The sequence below is a fragment of a genome, unplaced genomic scaffold, assembly GCF_019419815.1.
Source record: "Pyrus x bretschneideri cultivar Hongxiangsu unplaced genomic scaffold, Pyrus_bretschneideri_v1 Contig4, whole genome shotgun sequence".
In the NCBI taxonomy this organism is placed as follows: Eukaryota; Viridiplantae; Streptophyta; class Magnoliopsida; order Rosales; family Rosaceae; genus Pyrus; species Pyrus x bretschneideri.
Genome location: NW_025999723.1, coordinates 4,425,424 through 4,444,698, shown reverse-complemented (window position 1 = coordinate 4,444,698; position 19,275 = coordinate 4,425,424). Strand labels below are relative to the sequence as shown.

General features: G+C 38.0%; 3 protein-coding genes across 7 annotated transcripts; all 3 read left to right on the top strand.

Moving 5' to 3' along the window:
* The first annotated feature begins 3,665 nt into the window (after nucleotides 1-3,665).
* Nucleotides 3,666-7,976, top strand: LOC103953737 (methionine--tRNA ligase, cytoplasmic). The gene is made up of 12 exons (XM_009365517.3): nucleotides 3,666-3,824; nucleotides 3,911-4,012; nucleotides 4,107-4,277; nucleotides 4,492-4,557; nucleotides 4,754-4,819; nucleotides 4,993-5,127; nucleotides 5,820-6,001; nucleotides 6,168-6,258; nucleotides 6,404-6,472; nucleotides 6,787-6,878; nucleotides 6,962-7,025; nucleotides 7,636-7,976. The coding sequence occupies exons 1-12, from the start codon at nucleotides 3,744-3,746 to the stop codon at nucleotides 7,738-7,740; spliced, it is 1,224 nt and encodes a 407-aa protein (XP_009363792.1). The 5' UTR covers nucleotides 3,666-3,743; the 3' UTR covers nucleotides 7,741-7,976.
* A 1,978-nt stretch (nucleotides 7,977-9,954) lies between these two features.
* Nucleotides 9,955-11,608, top strand: LOC103953736 (two-component response regulator ARR17). Of its 5 annotated transcripts, none has more exons than XM_048565166.1 (5): nucleotides 9,955-10,534; nucleotides 10,829-10,905; nucleotides 10,976-11,017; nucleotides 11,176-11,246; nucleotides 11,331-11,608. In XM_048565166.1, exons 1-5 carry the CDS (start codon nucleotides 10,402-10,404, stop codon nucleotides 11,425-11,427), a joined length of 420 nt encoding a protein of 139 aa, XP_048421123.1. In that variant the 5' UTR covers nucleotides 9,955-10,401; the 3' UTR covers nucleotides 11,428-11,608. The 5 variants fall into 5 exon arrangements, with proteins under 5 accessions (XP_048421123.1, XP_048421122.1, XP_048421125.1 ...); XM_048565165.1 differs by having other exon boundaries at nucleotides 9,959-10,534; nucleotides 10,976-11,086; XM_048565167.1 differs by having other exon boundaries at nucleotides 9,960-10,534; nucleotides 11,003-11,017.
* Nucleotides 11,609-15,636: 4,028 nt separating this feature from the next.
* Nucleotides 15,637-18,514, top strand: LOC103953735 (glycerol-3-phosphate dehydrogenase [NAD(+)] 2, chloroplastic). Its single transcript, XM_009365515.3, has 9 exons — nucleotides 15,637-16,143; nucleotides 16,374-16,510; nucleotides 16,609-16,714; nucleotides 17,027-17,228; nucleotides 17,305-17,392; nucleotides 17,578-17,725; nucleotides 17,847-17,996; nucleotides 18,082-18,231; nucleotides 18,326-18,514. The coding sequence occupies exons 1-9, from the start codon at nucleotides 15,811-15,813 to the stop codon at nucleotides 18,338-18,340; spliced, it is 1,329 nt and encodes a 442-aa protein (XP_009363790.2). The 5' UTR covers nucleotides 15,637-15,810; the 3' UTR covers nucleotides 18,341-18,514.
* The last annotated feature ends 761 nt before the right edge of the window (nucleotides 18,515-19,275 follow it).

Here is a 19,275-nt window from a genome sequence, read left to right as displayed (position 1 = left end):
AATAGCATTGGCGGCTCACCGGCCACGCGCCGCCGCACGCGCCGCCGCGGGTGGCGGTCGGCCGCCCCGACTCGCCGGAAAATCCAACAAATTCCAAAAATTATCAAACTTCACAGAAATGAATATCTCAGTGAGTGGAGCAACTTTCATACCTGCCACGAAGTCCAAAAGTGGACGGAAGATGGTCAATTTTGCCCACGAAGCCGGCGGGTGCCTAAAACTTCCCGACGTCGATTCGTCGTCTACGGTGGTCCAACGGGGTCAAGGTTGGTTGGGTTTTGCTCCTGGGATGATGGGCTACAAAGCCCAAGTGGTGGCATCGGCCATCGCTTTGCCGATTTGCCGGAAAATGGAGAAGGGTGGCCGGAGTACCATTGATTTTCGTCAACTTTCGTGGCCTCAAACCTCCACATCCCGTGGTCAATCAAGGTGGTTCTTGGGTGGGTTTTGTAGAGGGGAATGAGAGCTTCAAAATGGTGGTGGTGGCATCGAAAAACTCCACCGGAGTTGGCCGGAATCGGCCTTGGAATATGGCCTCGCGGTGGTGCGGGTATGGGTGCACGGGAAGCCTTTTTCCCTCTTTTTTTTTTTTTTTTTTTTTTTTTTTTTTTTTTTTTTTTTTTTTTTTTTTTTTTTTTTTTTTTCTGATTGGGCTTCCATTTAATTTAAATAAACACTCACCTTGAATAACCAATTTCGAACGTCCGTAACTATACCGTTATAATCCGGACTCGCAAACGACTTTCGCCTATACGTTCGTACCAATGAGTACTACGAGGATATGCTAAAAGAATAAGTCCCACATCTTTCAAGTCGATGGTCAACGGAAGTCAAAGTCCTTGCCTCTAGGGCAATTTCGTAATTTCACGCTTTTAAAATAAAATAAAAACGTAAAATTTGGAACGGGTTGTCACACCTAATTGGAAGAGATTCTTTTATAAAGCCCAAAAAATTCCTCAGAACTCTAAAATGAGCTATTTCATCATTTTTCTAGCCCCATATAGAATCCTTCATTGGGATGCTCTTATCGACATTCAAAATTCTATTTGAAAGGGGATGGACTATGGATTGATAGGGTTGTGAAGTTTTGGGATTGGAGTAGCATTTTGTGTTGTCTTTATGCATTGACGCTTATTGCTCACCATTTTATGGTTGTGACAGTTTGGAGGTTACCATAGTACCAAAAGAATGAGTCCATTCTGCACTACAAATTTCATGCTGTCAAGCACTTTCCCCAGCAGCTGCTGCTGTCTCCACTCACTGCTACACCAAACTGTAAATTGATCTTTGTTCCTCTCCTCATCAACAAACCCTAATTTTTTTTATTAATGCAATGATTTATTTATTAGTAATTTAGTACACATAATTAAATCCCAATACTTCTGTGGGTAAATACATGTATGTAATGACAGTTAAACTGACCATTTTTCCAGTTATAAATTGCTAGAAAAAAAAATTAAGGTAAGAAATGAACATGTGGTGACTAAATGGCAAGCACTATTGCCCAAAAACCCTAACCCTAAAGTTTCACTAGGGCATTTTTTGTTTAAGTGGTTGTGAATTTCTCAAAAAGGAAAAAAGAGGGGAAGGACTATTATCACGAGATCTACTTCAAATTTTTGTGTTTAGAACTTGTAATCCGAGAAATTTGAATAACTTAATTTCAATCATACGTCCTTTATTAGCCCATTATACTAATCTACTTTATAAAAATCCAAAACTTGAATGGACGAAAATACGTTATTTCTCTTAAACGGTTCATATTTCTCAATATGTGGACACAGATCTAAAAGGGATCCAAATTCCTCTCACTGTGCCAGTTGCATATCCATTTTCGTTATCTGACTTTATTATTTGATATTTTTATTTTTATTTTTTGACCTTTTTCTCTTATCCCAAGTAAAACAGTAAAACGACATGGTCCAGGTTATGCGTCTTCTGCAATTTACATTCGAGTTTTTAACTTGCTTTTTCTGTGGTGTGCTTTTATGTTTATTGGCCAATCAGTATGTGCCCTACTCGACACAAATTTTCGACCAGAAAAATACCGGCGGCCTTGGATGGAGGAGGGAAAAACTAACAAGAACAAGACAATGCACGAATGGGATCAGTGTTTTTGAATTTTTTAGTTGACGGACTCTCCATAATTTATAGTCGAGAAATTTTTTATTGTGACCAAAACACGGGTGGTACACTACGTGTTTTGATATAAATGGTGGAAATTGTATTTTTAAATTATTAATTTTTTAACGTACATATCCTATCATTTGTATAGTGACACATAGTGTACCACCCCGTGTTCCGATCACATTGAAAAATCTCTTCCATAGTTGATTATTGTTTGAATCTTTTCTATATGAACTTGGGATGAGTACCGTCGGGTTCAGTTTGATTGGCTCTTAAAAACGAAAGTTAAGTCAAATAATATAACCGGTTTGATTTGTTCAATTCAGTAAGAGAGCGAAAGAAATACAGAGACGGAGAAACGGACCGGTCTCGACGAAAACTGACATATAGTTGTGATTAGTGTGTTTACATGCAAATGTCAATTATGTCATTATCAAAGAAAATGTTACTTGCAAAGTCATGCACGTTCATCCCAATTATGAGACTTTAGAGGATATAGGTCCTCATTTTTCAATCCAAATGTCCATATTATAATAACGTCTAAGTTCTAGATTATTCTTTTTCCGCAGTAAGTTCGAGGAAAAAGGATTCTTGTCGGATCCTTTTTCTTAAGATCCCGTGATCATGATCGTTTATCGTATCTCATACGGCCATAAATTATTTTCAATTTAAAATTAAATATAAATAGTAGCTAACAAAAAATGACCTCATGATATATGATGACCGATCACGATCATAGGATCCTCAGAATCCTAGGAGAAGGATCTAGCGAGGATCCTTTTCCAAATCCGAGAGGGGGGAAAAGTGTTGTTAAATTTATACCATTCACTATTTTGTATATGATTACGGGTCAAACCAAAACAAAATACATTTTCTTCATGAATGTGATCCATTGGACATAAATCCAAATTTTCTATTTTTTTTTTATTCTTTAGAATTTTTTTACCGTTCTCGGTGCTATCAAGATGCCGCTGCAAGACCAATAGCTAAATAGTTTTCAAATAATCATGTGCAGTAGATCAAGAGTATAAAACTATATGACATAATATAGATGAATGATGTCATTAACATTTTAGCCTTTCAGGCCTCCATTAAGATATGCATAAATAGACATACATATTTTTATAATATAAGCGGATTAATAACAGGACCAGTCATTGTGACGGTCAATTGAAAAATTCCTCTAGCTAATTAAATAAGGGCTACTTTGAAGGTGCATTTAAAAATACTGAAAATGTTTTTGGTGAAAATGTTATTGGAATCAATCCTTAGTAAAAATTTAAGTGAATCATGAAAAAGAGCTTGAAGTGTCTCCCGCAAGATTAACATAACTGGCGCTTTTACAGAAAGCACTTCAAGTGCTTTTGGAGCCCAAAACATATTCTTTAAAAATGTTTTCAGTTATTTTAAAAGCACTTCGACAACAATGCTTTACAAAGCCCAAGATTCACTTGATTCATCCTCTCATGGGCAATTTGGGCTTCATTTTTCTCCTAAGAAGCCCAAACTAAGAAGCCCAAATCATGCAAAAACCAAAAACCATACATCTCCCAATTGAACTGCCCACTCATCTCTGAACTGAGAAACTGTGGAGCTCTGGTTTCTGAAGGAAAGAGATGGCAGCCAAGGGAAGTACCAGCGTAAGCAGAAAGCAATTGATTCTATCAGCTCTCTGCAAACACTTCTCTCTCGATCCTGTAAGAAACTTCATCTCTCTCAAATTTTTCATATTTTATCTTTCCTTCCACTTCGATTGCTCATATTTTGAGCTCGGTATCTGCAGAAATCGTTGCCGGAAAACATCGCTGGCGATGAAATCACGAGCTTGTACTCAACGGTACTGAAATCAGCCAAAAACGGTGCCGCAGCGCAAGTGAACGATGGGGTAAGGTTCTACAGTTTTATTGCCTCAAAACTTAGTTGAATTGGATTCCTGGTAACTTTTATGTAACTAAAAGTTTGTGTTCTGGGGGTTGTAGGTGGTGATTTGGGTGGGATATGCAGAGGGTTTTCCTACAGATTCCCAGGCATGCTCTGCAGCTCTCGAAGGGTTGAACGAAACCTTGGCTGACGTTTCAGTGCTTTTGGGCAATGGGTTCACACCTTCTGAAGCTGATGCTGTTGTGTTTTCTGCAGTGCATTCTTCTGTGGTATGGATTCTTCTACATGCACGATTTCGATCGTGTTTCACATTTCTCAATACTTTGCAATTTGTAATTCTCTTGATATTTTCGCTTTAGAACTGCAATATTTTCATGTTAGTTTTTCTTGGATTGTTTTTGAATTCGGACATGAACATTTTGATGCAATGTGGTAGAAATGGCGCTTGAAATTGTGGTCATTTGTTGAGTGGTTTGTCTGCAGATTGGTCTTTCAAATACAGATAGGCAAAAGTTGCCGCATTTGTTGAGATGGGTGGATTACATCCAGGTACGCCTCCATGTTCTGAGTAGTGCTGCTATCTTTAATTCAGAGGTTTAATAAAGGTTCAATCTTGGAATGAAGTACCATGTGGTTACAAACTTGTGTCATTGGATGTAGAAACGTGAGCTACTTGTTATTATTGTTTCCACGTGTAGCTTTCAGAAATGTCATAGTTACTAATGCTCACAACTTTCTTCTCCAGAACAAGGTGGATTTCGGAGACGTACTTGAGAAGATAGTGGTAGAGAAGGATATATTTGATTTTCGAGTAAGTAAAATCTACTATTTTATTTGGAATCTCAATTTCAGTTATGCATCTCTGAACCTGCTATTGCAATAGAAGGGAAATATTAAATGTTGAAACGATAGTAAAAAATGTTTTCTTGTGAATCACAAAGTGGACTTATGTTACACTGTATCCCTTGATCATTATGTATGCAGGAGTTGGATGATTTGCTGGGAGCAAAAAGTGCGGGTAAGATGGAAATTGGTTCAAATGCAAAGAAGACTGTCCAAAGCACAAAAACCGCAGACAAACCAGGGGCAGACCTGAACACAAAGAAAAGTGATGCTGGGGTACATCCTATTAAATTTACACCTGTTCCTTCAGTACAAATTAAATAATCTTACTGAGATACAAGTTAGTTATAAATTTTACGGCTGTACCTACATGCATATATTCGTATAATGCTGAATTCATTTGATAAGATAATTTGAATAGTTATCTAACTTATATAACAAGACTTCCCTTTTTTTAGGATATCTTTATGCTTTGGATTTCCGACAATGCTGAATTCATGTAATTTCTTCCTAGAAAAAAGCATATAATTGTAGAATGATTGACAGTACCAAACAGTGTAGTAGAGTAGGCTCATGCACTGACTTCCAAGTTTAAATCACCATAAGCTGTTCCTCATCTGAATGCCAAGTAGCTAGTTATATAATTATGGCTATCCACTGCCTCAGTTCTTTAACCTATTTTACGAACAGTTCCCATACTGCTTTGTTAGATATCTGCACAAAACTACTTGAGCTGTATTATATAGACATCTCTCTACTGTTTCTTTTGCTCTATTTCCAATATAACCAGGAATAACCATATTGCGCTTAATCAACTAGTTGACCAACACTATATCTGGTCAACCTCCTTAGTGAATCGATGGTTGGATTTGTGCTGTAAACTACTATAGTCCGAACAAAGCTTCTACTTTTAGATTTCCTTCCTATACTGTTCTTTTCTGATGACTTTTTTTCATTGGAATTGTTAGGTAAAGGCTGCAGGGGAAGAGAAAGTTACGTTGGATAAGAAAGCAGATAAAAAAGCTACTAATGAGAAGACAAAATCACCAGAAACAGAGGCAGTTGAGAAAGACAAAGAAGTTAGTGTCAGTTTATTGAATATACAGGTTGGCCTCGTGCGCAAAGCTTGGAAGCATCCGTCTGCTGATAGGTGTGCGGGCAACATTTTTCTCTTTCTTTTCCTCTATGTGCCCATTGATTCATTAGAAAACCGATTGAACTGCTGGCTGTCTTGACTTGAAGTTTGAACTCTGAATGCTATTGTATATTTGGAGGATGTGAAATCATTCATAACCTTGTTTTCATACTTGATACAGTTTACTGGTCGAGGAGATAGATGTCGGAGAAGCTAAATTACGGCAAGTGGTCAGCGGCTTGGCAAAATATATCAGTCCAGAGGAGTTAACAGTATGATTACTCCTTGATATTTGGAACTAGATAGTTTTTTCACATAATCTTTTGCATGTCTATTTTGTTATTTTCATAGTTGTTACACAGATGAACATTCACACTTAAACTCTGATGTATCTGTTTGGTGCATGCAACTACGCAGAACCGTCATGTTGTGCTGGTTACGAATGTGAAACCTGGGAAATTACGGGATGTGATGTCACAAGGACTGGTATGTGTTTCTTGTCATTTAACTCATTATTCTCGCTGATGAGTTAGTTAGGTCTTGTTGACTCCTTCACTGCTTAGCTAGTAATCAAATTTTTGTTTTTGTTTTCATCTCTTGTGCTCAAAATATTTAATTTTCCATCCATTCCTTAGGAAACATTAATAATCCCACTGTTCTCTAGTATAAGCTTCCAAATTTGTTCTATATGATCAAAGCTTATGGAGAGTCCTTTTTTAGCGAAAGCTAAGTTTTTCTAAAATTAACTTCTGGTAAACAAACATACAAGGTATGAGTTTTATTTGTGTGCATGTGGGCAGGTGCTATGTGCTTCTAGTGAAGATCACACCCTAGTAGAGCCCTTGCTACCTCCACAAGGAGCCAAACTGGGGGAACGTGTATCATTTTCTGGGTGAGTTACCTGAAACTACTTGGAGCTTAAACCAGACATTTTCATTAGTAAACTTATCTTGACATCCGCTTCTTCCTATCCAGGGTTGATGGAAAGCCAGAAGATGTGCTGAACCCAAAAAAGAAACAGCTGGACAAGATCACACCGGTATGTTCTGTTTTTTTCTCAGTTTGTGGATCTTCTTAGTGCATTCGGGGAAAACCATACATGTGCTGCCTAATTTATTCACTGTTCATAACTTAAATGCAAACTTGTACTTCACAAGTTACTGCTTGGCTAACCATTAAAAAGTTCACATGAAAATTGTGAGGCACTGGCCCTACTGGGGGGAGTAGGATTCTCACTCCTCTTTTTTTCCCTCCCCTTCTCTTCCCTACTATTTGAATGGTCACAGTTAAGCTACATCAACATCTTATATTAATTTTTTATAGAAAGAGAAAGACAAAATAGAGAATGTGACAGGACGAGATGGAAGGGGATGGGCCCTACTGGGGGTGGTTGGGGTTGTCCCAATCCTTACAGGAACCAATTGGTTGATAGGCCTCTATCGATTGTGAATATGTGCTTGTGTTTCTTTATGTATTGGCAATTATGATATAGTTTTACGGAGGCATTGACAGTTATTACAGTTGTGGCGATTTGACCAGAACAGTCACTATCTCATCAATTATGCATTAACTGTCTATACGGCATTGCATTTATGATGCTCCAAGTTGAAGTTAGGCACATAAATCTTGTGTGTGTTTCATCGTTGCAGAATCTTTTCACTGACGATAAGGGTGTGGCTACCTTCAGGGGTATCCCGTTTATGACCTCGGCCGGGCCTTGTACATCATCCATCCCCAAGGGAACTATCAAATGATCGTATCTTGCCCTTACAACCAATGTAACTCTCACTTTTCAAGGAAGGATCTCGCTCACCATGTAGTTCAACTTATTTGATGTCAAGATATATTATGGAATTACAGTTTCGTATTTCGTTTTTGGTAAAGAAAATTGTTTAGGGTCGCTTATACTATTATGTCAAATGGTTTGACGTGATCAATTTGAATTCGAAGATTAGCATGAGGATCCTCCTTTTTTTGGGGATCCCAAGAATCCTCATATTTTAGCCGATCATCGTATATCGTGTTGTCAATTTTCGTTAGTTACTATTTATGTTTAGTTTTAAATAATAAAATTTAAATGATTTTTAACCTTACGATGTAAGATAAATAGTTAAAATATGAGATCTTTAGGATTCCTACAATTTGGATCCAAATGGGATCCAAATCTCGAAGATTAACTACCAATGTGCCATTTTAAAATTAGTTGGCGAGATAACAAGAAAAACTTAAATGCATTTGTTTTCAGTTTGCTAGCAAATAAGCGTATGTGTGGGGGACCGTTTTATGAAACAGAAGTAGAAAAAAGTGTAGGCAAGTTTTACCCTCATTAGGACAAGAGGAATGAGATTCTATCTGAATCTCGCAGTTTGAAGTTGATAAACTAAGCAATTTAGACCGCTTATTTCAAATCTTACAATTTTCATTAGTCCATTATACTTACCTAATGAAAATTAAGAATCGGGATCTCTTTCCCTCCTCTCTTGAACGGCCTGAAATTCTGAATTATGCAGTCCATGAGCTTAGGACCACAATATCCGGAGAGGATTTGAATTAAGATACAAGGGTACTAATGACACTGAGGTAGTTAATAGTCACGCTTTTCCATAAAGCCAGCCAGCATAACAAAGTTGACCAAACAGTAATGGATAAGTCAACCTCAGTACCCCAGCAAGTTGTCCGAGATAGATACAGATATACCAGTCTTGTCTGTAATCTTGTTCTTAAAATTGTACTGTATGCTTTCTTCACCAAGAAAAAAAATGCTACCGTATGCTTTGTAAATTGTAATTTTCAGGTTCAAACTCTTTACCCTCGTCCACCAAATAATTTTGAAAACAAGTCTCCGTTGATGGTTAAAAAAATTATGATGAATTCATTTTACGTAATAGTTACGTTGTTCATTGATTTTACAGTTCAAACAAGAACACTTAACTAATGATTCAGATAATTGTTGTATGAGTTGGAAATGACCAAAACATGATTGTAACGTACTGAAGTCTCACTATTTGGTCCGTGCAAATTATCTGTTGTTGTTCGTATTTAGTAGAAAAAAACAAAGAAAGTGACTCAGAGAAGAAGACATGACAAAGATTCTGTGGATTTATGTTTGTTCTTTGTATTGTTTAGCATTACGTATGTACTATGTATGTATTGGATTTGGATGTATGGATTCTGCGCCAAGAGATACTAATTAGATCTTTTCCCACTGTCAGAAAACAGATGGGATTCGGATCTCTTAGACGTGTGGTGATGGTGTTGTGGTAACTCCACTCCTCCCCACTTTGACCATATTTTTTCAACCACCACTTTTGGTGTGTTTCAATCCAATCCATGATATTCTAATTGTGAAAGTAGATTTAAATTTGGACGCAAAGACCGATGACGTCGGATTATTCACTTAAGTTTGTTCAATTCTTATTGAGCATAGTTAATAACTTAACATTAACACATATTTGATCGAACAATTTTCTATTACTCAATTCAAACTAATAAGTTCTTTTTAAAGCCACATGAAAACCACTAATCGAAGTTTTCATAGAGCATTAGTTGATGTTTTTCCCTAAATAGAATTTTGCGATTAAAATAGATAATATAAAAATCACGATTTAGAAATACAAAAGATGAAACTCATTTTTTATAAATATATAATTGAGTACTACAGAAAATGAGTGGATGACATTGAAAATAAAAGATGTACTAATTATAAAATATAACAGTTAAAACATTGAAAGTTACGTAATATTTAAGCTATATCCATAAATTTTTAATTTTAAAATTATGAATTTATGTCACAAGGTTGAAAAAAAAAGTAATAATGAGGTAATGGTTATTATTGTATCAGCAGCCGCTACAAAATGAATCAACTGACGTAATTCAGCAGCAGTATCCATGCAGATTTCTGAATTCTGATACCTACAAATTTTCTCTGCACACGGAGAGAGAAGATAATAAATATCCCAAGTCACAGGTATATCGTGATCTTCGTTGGGTTTCTACCTTTGATTTGATTCAGTTCTCTCTCTTGGATTTACTAGCAGCATATCTGCATGTGCATTTACTCGGCAGCATATCTCTATTGTCTATATATAAATACAAAAATCCGGCCTTCCAGAATCCACATTACATGTTGTTCATTCATTTTCCATGAGTTTGTTTTGTTTTATGTTTTACTGTATGAATTGCATCCCCATATGCTAAATTGTTACTGTCGGACTCAGACAAGTCGTTTATCTTGTGAAATTAAATCGTGTCTTTTACTGCAACTGCGTTTATTACAAGTCTCTTTCTCTCTCTCTTTCTTTCTTTTTCTTTCCTTTTCTTTCTGCACTTGCGTCTTTGCGTTCATTTGGCTATTATTATTCGAAGTTGGTGGGTGAGAGAGGGAGAGGGTTATTATTTCTAGGGTTTTAAGAAATATGGAGGCTGCTTCTTCTTCCTCCTCAAAGGGTTTCATGGCAAATGTGGAGCAACCCCATGTTTTAGCCGTCGATGACAGTCTCGTCGACCGAAAACTGATTGAAAAGCTGCTCACAAATTTGTCTTGCAAAGGTAACAATCTGTCTGCTCGAATCCTCCACAACCCTCTTCTTTTTTTCTTTTTCTTATTTGCCACTATATTCTCATGCTAATTTACTTGAAAATAAATGGTAGTGATTTTTACACTCATTTTTGCTGAAACGCCATATTTAGCGCTTAATATAAAGATTAAGAAGACTTTATCATGGTGAATTAAATTAATAGAAAGCTGTTTAATGGAAATAAAGTATGTGGAAAACAGTCTATTTTTGCTTGGTAAAATAATACAGTAAAAAAAATGATAATTATTACTCCTATTTGGAGCAGTGACAACTGCAGAAAATGGGGCAAGTGCATTGGAGTTTTTGGGCTTGGGAGATCAACACAATAGCTTGGAGAGTAATGTGAGTAACTAATTAGTAATTACCACTGATCCATCGTATTAATTCAACATTTAAGCTTTATACTGAGAAGGGAGAAGGGTCTTGTTCTTACCTGCAGGTCTCAAACTCAAAGGTAAATCTGGTAATTACTGACTATTGTATGCCAGGAATGACAGGCTATGAACTGCTCAAGAAAATCAAGGTTGTGCAGATTTTTTGATAATTTTTTAGCATTTAATATGGTTAAATATATAATCGTGCTTTTTAATTTTTTTACCCTTCTGCAAGCAGGAATCATCAATCATGAAGGAAGTTCCAGTGGTGATTATGTCGTCTGAAAACATACCGAATCGGATTAACAAGTAAATATGAACTGATTATTATGTGTTAATTTCCTTTGTTTTTTTTATTTTTTATTTATGGTTTTAATTTTTGATTAAAAACAGGTGCTTGGAGGAAGGAGCTCAAATGTTCATGCTAAAGCCACTCAAACAGTCAGACATGAAGAAATTGAGATATCATTTGATGAACTGCAGCAGCTAGAAAAACAATTACCTTTTCCTTTTTTCTGGAGGAAATTGGAAATAGCCTAAGAACTAGTTTACTAAGTTTTTGTGCAACGTAGCATGGTATGCACCGGAGATTTAGACTGTTAGATATTTTTTAGTTTTCCTCGTCATGACATAGGAATTTCCTTCAATGCTAATATTTAATTTTTGGGTTTTGTTTTGCTCATAACTTCTTAGATTAAATCGTAGCAGTGGATCTTTAACTTTAACTTAATTGAAACAATGGTTTGTTAACTAAAAATTCATTATCATTGATCTTTTAATTCATCAAAACATGAATCTATGATCTTTTTTGTCAACTTCTTTAGGATTTCTGTCAAACTGAGTCATGTGACGTGCTATGCAGATGAGGCTAAATCAATGGGCAAATATGGAAAATCAAATAAGAAAAATTTATCAATTATTTTTCAACTTTAATTGAATTGGAGAATTGGTCTTTCAATTTTAACTCAATTGAAGTAATGATCTTTTAATTTTAATCTGATTGTAGTAAGGGTTATTTCAACAATTCTTTTTGATAAAATTTTGATGAAATTGACAAAGATGATCATAATTACACATTTTAATGAATTGAGGGATTAATAATACTGAATTTTTAATCAAAAGATCATTATTATAATTTACTGTAACTTGTTATTTCCGCCGTTAAATTATTGTACGAGGCACAAATACTTCCAATTAATATTCGTCTTGTTTGGGAATTAAGAATCAAATTGACTTGAAGAAAAAAAGAAGGGATATTATTCTTTTGCTTCTCCTTTGATGCTTTTCGTATTGTTTGAACTTTTGAAAAGAATTTATGCACATTATATATCACCTTCACACACCTTGTCTTCGTTTCAACCATTAATTTGAACAAATCAAAGGAGATTCAACGGTTAAAATTAAGATGAGTGTGCAGAAGTAGTAATCACTCACCAATTCATGCAAGTTCCTTTTTTATTTGATAGGAATGTCATGCAAGTTCCTAAAATGACTATATACACAAATTGTATATAATGAATAAAAAGAAAAGAAAAATGGACGGTTAGATTAATCTAAGTTCAATGAACTATATCATTCTTGGATAATTTGCGTCTTCAATTTGAAGAGAAAAAGCTAAAGAACCATTAGATGTACAATCAAAATCAATCATATTCAAATCAAAACTCCTAACTGCAGCATCTAAATTGATGGAATTTGGATTTTTGTATACTTTTGACATATGCCAAATCCCAAACTTTCTATTTATCTAAATGCGTTCTTCTCCCCAAGGACCCCAAACCTTCATCTTCTGCAGGATAACAGGGAAAACATCGCGATTCACTTCCTCATCGGAGACAAGGCCTCGAAAGTAAACCTCAGATACGCGCAATCACCCGTGCATGCTTTTGTCCAACCCTTGATCTTTCCTTGACATGTATATTTATTTACACAAGGATCCGGGACGTACTAAATAAATAAAGATGCAGCAAAACCTCAAACATTTCCACCAGTCACACAATTGAGGTCATGAAAACTCATGGAAATGTCTGTGGTGGTGATGGTGGTGGTGGCGGTGGCGGCACTCATCCAATCCAAAGCACTGCATGACAGGAAAACATGTCACGAACACGCATCTCCCTATCCCTCTAAATATCGAGGACAATGCAATACAACGGCACGTCCTCTTTGGATTTCGTGGGCTCTTCTTTCTGCCATTGTTAGAGTGATCATGTCCATCACAACGAGCACCACGACGTTGACGCTTTCCCATCACCAACTAGCAGTCACCTGTAAAAAAAGATCCACAATTCATGCATGTATATCCAAAAACTGACGATCCAATTGCTTAAAAACAGAAAACCAAATCAAAGTTCATAGCTTTTTTCAATTTTTGTTTTCGCATACCTTGAGAAACTCTTGGTGTCGGTGATGGGGAGCTTCAATTCTCTCTTGGTTTGACAAGAGAGAAGAGAGAGAGAGAGAGAGAGGGAGAGAGGGAGATAGAGAGAGAGAGGGAGGAAAAAGATTTAATCACAACATGTTTAGCAATGCAATTAGATTTAGAAGGTCTTGAAATGGAAGCTGCTCAAAATTAAAGGATGGATTTAATTAATTAATGAATATTTTTAATTATGGATGGGATGGATGTGATTAATTAGAAGCCAAAAGAATATGCTGGTTTGATTTTTGTACAAGAAGGTGCCAACTTCTTCTTGCGCGTTGCTTGCGTGGTTGGCATTCCTCAATCTTTTGCTATTAATTTTAGCAAATTGGTGATGTAATTTTCTTTTCATTTATTTTCCATTAAAATTGGAATACCATTACAGCAAGCACTTTCTGGGGGAAGAAATCAATTGGAGAAGGGTAAATGCTTTGTCGAGTCAAACATCCTTATTGGACTAAAGTGTTTAGAAGTCTAAATTAAGAAACTACATCTGTATTATGGCAACAGATTGTTATGGTTTTCACACATTAGGTGTCATTAGGTGCAAAAGGAAACTCAGGAAAGATAAAGTTAGAAATTAATTATTATTTTTTTTTAATTTTTATTATTGTTAAGGGGAGGCAGAAGAGTTCAAAACTTTTACAATATTTAGGGGAGGGAGAGTTTCTAACCCGGGACGCATAGGTAGAAACCCAACAACTTGTCCACCCTATCCATTATGCAGAGAGATTTTTAAGGTCTTACCACCAGTGCCATTAGGTGCAAAAGGAAACTCAGGAAAGGTTAAGCTAGAGATTAAACATTTTTTTTTATTTTTTATTTTATTATTAAGAGGAATGAGAAAGATTTGAAACTAGTACAATAATTTAAGAGATACGGAAGTTTCGAATCGAGGACGCACGCATGGGTGCAAAACCCGACAACCTGTCCACTATGGAGAGAAAATGTTTAGATCTTAGCACATTAGGTGTCATTAGGTGCAAAAGGAAACTCAGGAAAGATTAAGTTAGAGATTAAACATTTTTTTTTTAATTTTTACCATTATTGAGGGGAGGGAGAAGAATTCGAAACCATACAATAATTTAAGGGAGGGGGAGTTTCGAATCTGGAACGCATGCGTGGAAACCATACTCTATCCACTAGGATATTGGACCACGCACAAGTTAGAGACTAAACATGATAAAGGAAGTTCTGTATGAGAAAGAAATTCACTTTGAGGTTTATAATTAAGGTTAATTGTAATATTGGTCCCTAAATTAATAACTGAGATTCGTTTAAGTTGTTAATGCTCAAAATTTGCAAGTTAAGAAATTAAGATAATAAGCCCTTAAAAGGTTCTAAGGATGGAATGAAATGATTTGGACTCAGAGATATAAGTGGTTCACTCCTGAAACTAGGCTACTTCCACTGTGTTACTTGGATTTTTATTGATATCAAGACTAAAATAGCGCTCGGCAAATACGAACATACTCTCTCCCTTTTAGTTGTTTGACCTTGGTTTAGGAGGCCTTCACTCCTTTATTTAGGCATTCAATGAACCCCCTCAGTCTCAAGCCACCCCACTTGACATTTAATGCGCACCTATGTAGCCTAGGGTGCTGACAACATTTCTCTCACACAATTTTGACATTCAGTGGTGAAGTGACTGGCGCTCAGTTTGGATACCATGTCCTGTCAGAATATTATGAACAGAGCACCTGCTCGGCCTTGGTTATCCAATCTCGCCGACCTGAGCATCATTCTGACTGCCTTTATGTCTTATCCTAAGCTTCTCTGCCACTGAAAGGTGGTCATCGAGTGGCATGATTGGCATCTAAACATATATGTCACTGGGAATTCGTGTCTTAAAGTTGTTAGTCTGCCCATGCGCTTGCAGTGGTCGTATTCCTTCTTGTGTTCCCCGGTCGGCTAGGTTTAGGGACAGTCGATCGTTGCGCTCGAGCTTGTCCTCTTTTAAGCACCTTAGGCTTTGGGCTTTGCGATCTCTTATTAGGCTTCATGGGATTCCTTTCTTGGCGAGCCCCACTGTTTGGGCCTAAAAATGCCTAGCATTAACATAAGTCCCTCAATTTAGTGGTAATTATGCACTCCTCAGATTTAATACTTAATGCATATTTTGTCAATCGTGTCTCTTTTCTCGCATATTTTAGGAGAAAATTGATTTTTCACGTTCACTCCAAAAATTGTTACTAATAACACACCACACCCCTTCCCAACCACCACAAACCCTACTCCTCCGCTCCCACCCTCAATTGGCGTCGACTTCCCCTCCGCACCTACCTTTCTCCTCAGTTCACCTCATATCTCCGCCACAACTCAAAACGACCTAAAACCCCATTTTGCCCTTTGAAAAGACGGAACATTCCAAAAATACAGTTTATCCGCGAATAATAATATAATAAAAAGAAAAAAAGGACTGCGGATATATTTCACTCTCTCCGCGTAACAATGGCGGCGCTGTTAGAGCCACCACCGCCGTTTCTGAACCAGCTCCTTCCTCCCAACTCAACCTCCACACGTCCCCTTCCGTACAATCTCAGACTCGGAAGACCAACAAACCCTCCTAACCACCCCACACTCCTCGCCGCCACAACTCCTTGTTGCTCTGCTGCCACTTCCAAACAACCCATACCCCAATTACCCGACCCGGTTCCGGAGACTGCTTTGGTGCGGACCAGGGACCGCCGCCGGGTGGTCCGGTTGGCCTGGGAGAAGCTGGTCCGGTGGTCCAGGACCTGGCGCTCCAAGACCAAGACCGATGTTCTTGAACGCACTAACAAGGTGTGCCCGCCCTTTTCCCCCAATTTTTGCATTTTGCTTCCCAGAATTGCAAAAGCTTCTATTTTTCACTTTATATTGAAAGTGCTTCTGGGTTAGAAGCACTTCTTTCAGGAAGCCTTTCAAATGCTTTTTTAGGAAGCACCTGAATTTCTATTAGGAATTTCGCCAAAGTGCTTTCTAGAGAAGCATTTCATAAACGCACACTTAGTATTGTAACTTTGAATTTTTAGGTGGTGGTGCTTGGAGGTGGGTCTTTCGCTACGGCAATGGCCTCCCATGTTGCAAATAGAAAATCCCAGATGGAAGTTAGCATACTGGTTCGTGATGCTCAAGTTTGCCAATCGATTAACAGCAACCAGTGTAATCGGTAAGACATTTACATCCGCCATTAACTTTTATGCATATGTCTTATGGAGCTGTAATTTCTTCTGAAATGTAATTGGTTTTTGCTTCTTTTTCACATAGCAAGTACTTTCCAGAACACAAGCTACCAGAAAATATAATTGCAACAACTGATGCCAAAGCTGCTTTGCTGGGTGCCGATTATTGCTTTCATGCAGTCCCTGTGCAGGTTTTTCAGCCACCATTCTTATTCTGGTATTGTATTAACTAACTTAGAGCATGTCTAGAGGTTAAAAGCACTTTTTGGTAACCAGAAGCGCTTCTAATTATGTTTGGCAGAAAAACCTAAAATTGCTTATAGGTCGTACAAGTTCACTTCAAAGTGTGTAGTCCCAAATGGTCCTTTCAAGCTTTTCTCAATGGATATCTGTTTTCGTATGAATCCTAGTCCACAATAGGTTAGACTAAGTTCTTTGCTATCAGAAAATGGAAGATTGGTATGAGGCAGGTACCTGAATCATTGTCTGACATGATATCACAGTTCAGCTCGTCGTTTCTTGAAGGGATTGCAGAACATGTTTATCCAGGCTTGCCGTTCATATCAGTCAGCAAGGGTTTAGAGCTCAATACGCTGAGGACCATGTCTCAGGTCATTCCTCAAGCATTGAAGAATCCCCGGCAACCTTTCATCGCACTATCAGGGCCTTCTTTTGCGCTGGAGCTGATGAATAAATTACCAACAGGTATGTGGAAAAAAGAGACAATATTGTTGAATCAACGTTCTGCTAAATCATGTTTTGCTCCTTTTTGCTTTTGTAGCAATGGTTGTAGCGTCAAAGGACAAAAAATTGGCAAATGCAGCTCAGCAGCTTCTGGCTTGTGACTATCTGAGAATCAGCACTTCAAGGTTGTGAATTTATAGCTATATCAAGGACAATTAAGTTCTGTCTGTATATAATTTGGTCTTGAAATGCCCTTGTTAGCTTGGATATCTACAAGTTTCAAATTTCACCGAGCATGAATTGTCATCGTATTCAAATATTCATAGATTTAAGTGGACGGACCCAGCTCATAACCTCTGATAAATTCCAGCGATGTCGTAGGGGTAGAAGTTGCAGGTGCTCTCAAGAATGTGCTCGCAATAGCTGCAGGGATTGTGGACGGGATGAATCTTGGTAATAATTGCAAGACAGCTCTTGTTGCACAAGGATGCTCTGAGATACGGTGGCTGGCAACGAAGGTAAACTTACTTTGATAATAGGTGTTTTTTGTGTAATCCCAGGTGGTTGTACAAATGAAACATTTGTTTGCTTTTGGCTGCTGTTGTCTCACTACTTTTCCCTCCAATTTATCTCCTGAAGATGGGCGCGAAGCCGGCAACAATCACCGGTCTATCAGGAATTGGGGACATCATGCTTACATGTTTTGTGAACCTTTCCAGAAACAGAACAGTTGGGGTTCGTCTTGGATCGGGGGAGCAACTTGACGATATACTAAGTTCTATGAATCAGGTGCTTAAGCTTGATAATGTTTGGAACAACTCAGAAGTTTGAAATGATCGCTTATTGATATGGTAATACTATGTTGGTTTACTAGGTGGCAGAGGGTGTGTCAACAGCAGGAGCAGTGATTGCACTAGCGCAGAAGTACAAGGTGAAGATGCCGGTTTTGACAGCAGTAGCTCGGATTATTGACAACGAATTGACCCCGAAGAAAGCTGTTCTTGAGCTAATGAGCCTCCCTCAGGTCCTTCTATACTCCTTCCCCCCATTGCATAAGTAACAAGAAAATAAGTTATGGTTTTTGGTGGTTGATGAGGGTTTTAAATCTCCAATTGTAGGTTGAAGAAGTCTGAACCTGTTCGGAATTTCTGCAGAGGTTTTACATTCAACAGAATTCATCTCATCATATACTCAGATTCATATCTCCTCCGAAATTCTGACGGGAGATCGATTTTGTGAACCATTGATTATACCTGATCCAGAATTTTTTGTGAAATTAAGGAATTTAAAAGAAGGGTATTAATCTCCTCGATCATCTTCTTTCGTATCGATTTCCAGATTGGTAAAATGTTACAAGTTAAATTCAGAATTGATTTGTTGCATCTCATAACTTTTAGCTTCCGTTGACGTTGGCTGGTTATTGCCCGCCGATCCAATCGCTTGAGTCGGAAAGGTCGGGTTGGTCGTCTGTTTGAGGCGGTTCGATCTGGTTAGGCGGTTCGACCCACTTCGCCCATCTGACCCAGTTCGTTCAGTTCGATTCAGTTTGCCCATCAAACCCGGTTCGTTTGGTCTGATCGGGTTTGTGCGGTCCGACCTGATTCGTCCGATTAGACCCGGTTCACCTGGTCCAACCCGGTTCAGCGAAGCAGCAGAAACAGTTTGACCTGGTCCAACCGGTCCAATGACGCAACAAAAAAGGTTCGACCAGGTCCAGCCGGTCCAACTTGATCTAACTGGTCTGAGCCGAAATGCAGAAACTCACCGGTTTCTTCAGATTGTCGCCGAAATCCCTTGCGACTCTCAGTAGCTCGCCATTTGGTACGAAAAAGCTCGTCGAAAAATGGCCGAGAAGTCGTGGACTTTCCAAGCTTTGATCCCGACGATCGGGAAGGATGTTCGAGGCGAGGCTGGGTGTTCTCGACTAGCTGGCGGTGGGTTTGGGCCATGGTGGGCGGGAAAGTTGTGCACAATGAGAGCGTGAGGGAGGAATGAGGAGAGAAAGAAAACGCGAGGAGAGGGGGGGAGAGTGTGTGTGACTCTCACGTCGATTCTAGCCAGCATTTCA

Bases quoted from the DNA above. Each gene is read 5' to 3' on its own strand.
- LOC103953737 (XM_009365517.3), top strand. From the start codon at position 3,744: ATGGCAGCCAAGGGAAGTACCAGCGTAAGCAGAAAGCAATTGATTCTA. The intron at 5,128-5,819 runs GTACATCCTATT...TGGAATTGTTAG, and splicing joins CAAAGAAAAGTGATGCTGGG to GTAAAGGCTGCAGGGGAAGA. The intron at 6,473-6,786 runs GTATGTGTTTCT...GCATGTGGGCAG, and splicing joins ATGTGATGTCACAAGGACTG to GTGCTATGTGCTTCTAGTGA.
- LOC103953736 (XM_048565165.1), top strand. From the start codon at position 10,402: ATGGAGGCTGCTTCTTCTTCCTCCTCAAAGGGTTTCATGGCAAATGTG. The intron at 10,535-10,828 runs GTAACAATCTGT...TATTTGGAGCAG, and splicing joins CACAAATTTGTCTTGCAAAG to TGACAACTGCAGAAAATGGG. The intron at 11,087-11,175 runs GTTGTGCAGATT...TTCTGCAAGCAG, and splicing joins AACTGCTCAAGAAAATCAAG to GAATCATCAATCATGAAGGA.
- LOC103953735 (XM_009365515.3), top strand. From the start codon at position 15,811: ATGGCGGCGCTGTTAGAGCCACCACCGCCGTTTCTGAACCAGCTCCTT. The intron at 17,393-17,577 runs GTTGTGAATTTA...GATAAATTCCAG, and splicing joins CTGAGAATCAGCACTTCAAG to CGATGTCGTAGGGGTAGAAG. The intron at 17,726-17,846 runs GTAAACTTACTT...TATCTCCTGAAG, and splicing joins TACGGTGGCTGGCAACGAAG to ATGGGCGCGAAGCCGGCAAC.